The sequence below is a fragment of the Anguilla rostrata genome, chromosome 3 (genome assembly GCF_018555375.3).
Source record: "Anguilla rostrata isolate EN2019 chromosome 3, ASM1855537v3, whole genome shotgun sequence".
In the NCBI taxonomy this organism is placed as follows: Eukaryota; Metazoa; Chordata; class Actinopteri; order Anguilliformes; family Anguillidae; genus Anguilla; species Anguilla rostrata.
Window position 1 is genome coordinate 5,389,182 of NC_057935.1, and position 6,000 is coordinate 5,395,181.

Sequence of the window (6,000 nt, forward strand, 5' to 3'; positions counted from 1 at the left end):
CGGCTGCAGCTGCCTCGGGCAAGTTTTTACGCTGGGTCACGCAGACGAACACACACCGTCATGCAGACGAACACACACGGTCACGCAGACGAACACACACCATCGCACGGACGAACACACACCGTCGCACGGACGAACACACACCGTCGCACGGACGAACACACACCGTCGCACGGACGAACACACACCGTCGCACGGACGAACACACACCGTCACGCAGACGAACACACACCGTCGCACGGTCTACATTTAAATATTTGAATTTAATTTGATACAAATAAAATGTCAGTCAGGGGTTCACGTGAGCGTGCTTTGCGGACGGCGTATATGGACCCCGGACTTACAGATTTTTAAGTTGTGAAGCTTTGTTGTTCTGTAAAAAAGCCCTGTGCAAATCAAATTGAGCTGAACTGAATTGAACTGAAGCTGCGTGGCCTAGCGGGAGACAGCCCCGCAGAGGGAGGGGGGGGGGGGGGGATGGAGTAGGGGGGTTGGGGGGTGGGGGGTCCCAGGCCCGCGAAACCCGCCGAACCCGGCGAGCGGGGCGCGGGACTCACTGGTGAGGACGGTCCTCCTCTTGCACTGCTCGGCCACGCCCCCGTGCTTCTTCCCCGACAGCGTGTACGGCGTCTCGAACACGAAGCGACCGACGTTGTGGCACCTCTCGAAGCCCGTCGTCCTCTCCGCCGCCTCCTTCTCGTCGAAGTAGGGCTTCACGAAGGTCACCTGCACGTGGGCAAACTTGGGGTCCAGGTCCTTGGGGTTCACCTGAGGAGAGACATGTGGGGCGTGGGTTATTTTTTGTAAGGCGCTATGTTGGGGAACTGAACCCCCCAGACACGCAAGGGGGAACTGTGACAGTGTGTGTGTGTGTGTGTGTACGCGCATGTGTGTGAGTATGTGTGTGTGTCAGTATACAGTGTGTATGCGAGGTGTTTGTGTGTGAGTGTGCATGCGTACATGTGTGCCTGTGTGCTTGTGTGTGTGCGCGCATGCTTGTGCGTATGTGCATGTGCGTGTCTGTGTGTGTGTGTGTGCGCATGTGCGTGTGTGTCCATGTCTTTGTGTGTGTGTCTTATATCACAAAATATATCCACTGCCAGTAAAACTTCGCAACATTTCATGAATGCTTCGCAACATTGCAGGATTACCTGTTTCAAAACATACTGTTTGAAGGTGAAATGTTTTTGAAGGTGTAATTTTTGGCAGAGGCGCACCTTATTGGAGTCCTGAATGATCTTGACGTTTTCCGCTCCGAATTTGTCCCCGTAGAGGCCGAGGAGGCGGTGGGAGATCTCGGACAGCCCGGTGAGTTTCGGCTCCTTGTAGATGTACTCCTTTCCGTCCTCCTCCTCGAAGAAGCCCTGCGAAGGCAAAAACAAAATGGGGGAACAAGTTCTGCCCAAAAAATTTTACAGGAGGGAGTGCTGGCCCCCCTCACCCTCAGCGCAGTTAGAGAGAAGTCAGCACGGGGAGGTATCTCATAACGGATAAACCCCACCGACTCCAGACAGGGGAGAACCTTCCAAAAACAGAATGCTGGGGGGGGGGGGGGGGGGTTCAGTTTCTAGAAGGTTCTTCTCCCCTGTCTGGAGCCGGTGAGATTTATAAGGAGCGCTCCCTCCTGTAAAATTCATTCACAATGACATCATGCAGTCATGCAAGTCATGTGACTCTTTATAGTATTGTATTTCACTTTGTTTATTCCCCTGAAGTCACCGTTTGTTAACTCAATACTGAAACACGCCGGTGGCGGCAGCTGAGACGAGCTTCCCCCCTGATCACCGCAAAGCACGCTGAGCATCTGGAAAAGTGCGATGCATGCGATGACTGATTGATGGATTGACTGACTGATGGATTGACTGACTGATGGATTGATTGAGTGACTGATTGTTTGATTGATTGATTGATGGATTGACTGATTGATGGATTGACTGATTGATTGATTGATTGACTGATTGATTGATTGACTGTTTTTGACTGGATAGTTTTTGTTCTGTCCTTCCAACTGGGGGGGGAGGGGGGGTGGGTAACATAACGTATGAATTATTCTGATATCAGGGCGCTGAGCTACGGGGGTGTGCGTATTGTGGGGAGAGGGTCACCCCCCCAAAAAATGCAACCAGCGGGCGGACTCTCACACAGCCAACACAGAATGTTCCCACAGCTTCGCGGCCAAGCTGAAGTCATAGCCGTGAGAACGGCTTTTTTGGGCTGGCCGGGAAAGGGGGGATGAGGAAGCCTCTCGTCCAGGACCCACCCGGGCCAGGGCGGCCATTTCACCGTGGAGTTAACGCGCGTGCCCGTCGGGCGTCGGCCTGGACGAACGGCGCTCAGGAACTCGGGTCCTCGTGGGGTCGAGCTCCAGCTGCTGCTCTGCTGCATCGCCCCGGAGCGAGGCGCCTGAGGTGAAACTAAGGGGGTTATCCAGAGCGAGGCGCCTGAGGTGAAACTAGGGGGGTCATCCACAGCGAGGCGCCTGAGGTGAAACTAGGGGGGTCATCCAGAGCAGGCGCCTAGGTGAACTAGGGGTCATCAGAGCGAGGCGCCTGAGGTGAAACTAGGGGTCATCCAGAGCGAGGCGCCTGAGGTGAAACTAGGGGTCATCCAGAGGGGCGCCTGAGGTGAAACTAGGGGGGTCATCCAGAGCGAGGCGCCTGAGGTGAAACTAGGGGGGTCATCCAGAGCGAGGCGCCTGAGGTGAAACTAGGGGGGTCATCCACAGCGAGGCGCCTGAGGTGAAACTAGGGGGGTTATCCAGAGCGAGTCGTTCTGGATAAAAGCATCTTCTGAATGCCCAGACGTGACTGTCTTGGGAAAAGCTTCTCATAAGCAGAGTCAGCAGCGCAGGGCTAGCAGCTGTGGGTTTGGGTTGTTTTCCCGGTCGTCTCTGATAATTACATCTGTGCTAATACCCTGGGTGCCGGAAACCCACAACAATCCACACTAGCACCACACACACACTGCATCAGCACCGCAAACACACTCCACTAAGACACACACACACACACACACATCACACCTGACACACACATGCACACACACACATCACACACACACACACACACCCTCAAAGACACACACACACACACACGCACACACACACACACACTCAAAGACACACACATGCACACACACACTCACAGACACACACACACACCTCAAAGACACACACACACACACACACATGCACACACACACTCAAAGACACACACACACACATGCACACACACACTCAAAGACACACACACACACACACACTCAAAGACACACACACACACACACACACTCAAAGACACACACACACACACGCACACACACCACCAAAGACACACACACACACACACACACACACACACACACACACACACATGCACACACACACTCAAAGACACACACACACACACACACTCAAAGACAAACACACGCACACCCGCACACACATGCACACACGCAAACACACACACAAATGCTCACACACACACAACAGACACAGGTACACACACACATACACACACACACGCACACAAACCTGCACACATACATACACACACACACACGCACACATGCACACAACGTGGTTGCTTATTGCACCAGCTCACGCCCGTGCGCATGCAAACTGATGAAATCCCCGACCACACAAGTGAGGAAGAGGAGTGTGTGTGTGTGTGTGAAGGACACACCCACCTGGCCGTAGAAGGCCACTCTGAAGTAGGTCCCCAGGAGCCGCCGGCCGGTGCGCATCACCTCCAGGACCTTGGCGTAGGCGCGGTGCAGAGTGTCGTAAAGCCGGCTCAGCTTCTACGCGGGAGACAAAAAAATAAAAAATAAAAAATAAATAAAAAGGCCCCGTTTACTGTAAACTGGTCTCCACGGACACCACACCTCCCCCGCGCAAGCACAAGAGCGTTCAAACATCTGTGCTTAAAACGCAGTTTTCCATGGTGTGTTGTTTTTTGTCTTTTTGTGTGTGTGTTCTGAGTTTGTGTGTTGTGTGTGCGTTGTGTGTGTGTGTGTGTCTGAGTGTGTGTGTGTGTGTGTGTGTGGGGTGCTTGATGGTGTTGGGGCTGATTGCATGTTTGTGTTGTGTGGGTGAGTTCAAATGCTTGGTGAGTTCACACACCATGTTCCCAAGGCCTTAATTAGCAACTGAATGAAAGAAAAAAAAACCCCCCAAAAAGAACCTGGAAGACCCTGTGGCCTCCAGGACTGGAGGTGGTGGATCCCCTCTGAGATAGCCACTGACGGCGAAGGTGAACATCGAACAGAAACAGGTTGCGCTCTCAGCCGTTTAAAATCCACTGTAAATACGCCGCGACAGGCTGTGTCTGCGCGTTCCATCCAAAAACGTTTTCTAAGAAATCGGCTTCCGAGGCACACTGAAACAAAATCAAACCCATCTGCGCAATAAAATGTGTTTTAAGAGCTGGACACGCTCTGCCTGACTTCACTGGCCTAGTTTAGACCCCCTCGCTCCCTCGCTCCCCTGTCCCCCCCCCTTACCTCGAACTCGTGGCGCTTCTCGTAGACGGGGGCGCTGAGCTTGGCGACGTGCGTGATCAGCTCGTACCTCTCGGCCTTCCACAGCCCCTCCACGCACAGCTCCAGGTGCTCCACCAGGACCTCCTGCAGCACGGCGCAAACGCAGCACCAGCAGGTTTTCAAAGGGTCACGCAGCAGGGCACAGGGCAAACGCTCCAATCCAGAAGGATGCACACAGCATGCACATACGCAGGCTACGGTCCATTTAGACACACGCAAATATCGCCCGTAGCCAAGCGAGGGGGGAGTCGTTATTTTGAGCGTTGTCGCGGAAACCAGCCAACCAGGAGGCCTGGCGCCTTCGCTTCGCCGTCTCGCCTTTTTTCCATGACGCCACTCGCACACAGATTTACGCTCCGCGACCGTTTCGGGGTCCCCCGTGAGATCGCTCCCCCCGACGCAGCCCCCACAAACATTCCGCCGCGACCGCGGTGACATCGCTCAGCGGCCGCGGTGACATCACTCACACGCACGTCACACCGAACACTCCCTGTCAGACAGACTGAACTAAATGTAAGGGTGCTTACATATCCTCACCGCGGGAGTAGAAGTAGGGTTCAGCCAACAAATATGTAATAATATTGGGTCTCGCAGTTTGGAGACCCTCCCCATCCAATACCCTCCCCCCCCCCCCACCCACCCCACCCACCCCCTTATTCATGATTGGTCTTTTTACGGAGCCCGGACTACAGCACAGCACCTCATTGTAGTAGACGTCCTGCATGCCCGAGTCCTCCTTCATGGCGGCCTCCTCGTCCACGTTCAGCGTGATCTTCCTGAACGCCGCCAGGCCGCTGGGAAACAGCTCTGAGAACACGACGACGACAACCAGCAGAAAAACGTTAGTGTTGGATTCCGGCCAATCCGCAATGGGCGTCGACGTCAAAACGCCACAGCGTTTGGCAAGCGTTACTCATCTGTGGTGCACAAAATGACGACGCACAATTTTAGCGGACGCTAAAAAAAATTAAAATAAAAAAATAAACAAACAAATAAATTTTTTAAATTTTTTTTTTTAAACTATGCCTAAATTTGTTTAAATTTTAAATGGATATGTGAACTTTGTTGACAGGCAGAACTGTTTCCAACTCAGGTCAAATCTAAACTAATCAGAGCAGACCCACTGTTTCACACCTCAGGGTTTAACGGCCAACTAAAATACCTGGATGACCAGGAAGCTAAATGACTGGCATGCATGTCTGTTTCCATGCAGAGCTATAATAATAATAATAATAATAATAATAATAATAATAATAATAATACATTTATTTTATATAGCGCTTCTCATGGTCTCAAAGACACTTTACGCTGGCTATAAACGTTAGACTATCAGACTGAAACACAAAACGATCACTATGCCCATATAAACAGTGCGTCATTTTGAATGGCGTAGGGCCTCCTTTTGGTTCTTCTGGGTTCACTGTTCGTTTGGCTACTGCAGTATTGTACCTGATCGGA

General features: G+C 52.4%; 1 protein-coding gene across 1 annotated transcript in view; it reads right to left on the reverse strand.

Annotated features, from left to right (window-relative positions):
- Nucleotides 1-6,000, reverse strand: part of dock11 (dedicator of cytokinesis 11) — a 77,586-nt gene that overhangs the window by 6,819 nt on the left and 64,767 nt on the right. Inside the window, 5 exon segments of the mRNA XM_064325647.1 lie at nucleotides 558-768; nucleotides 1,218-1,364; nucleotides 3,688-3,801; nucleotides 4,504-4,626; nucleotides 5,243-5,349. Coding sequence (XP_064181717.1) covers nucleotides 558-768; nucleotides 1,218-1,364; nucleotides 3,688-3,801; nucleotides 4,504-4,626; nucleotides 5,243-5,349 — 702 coding nt within the window.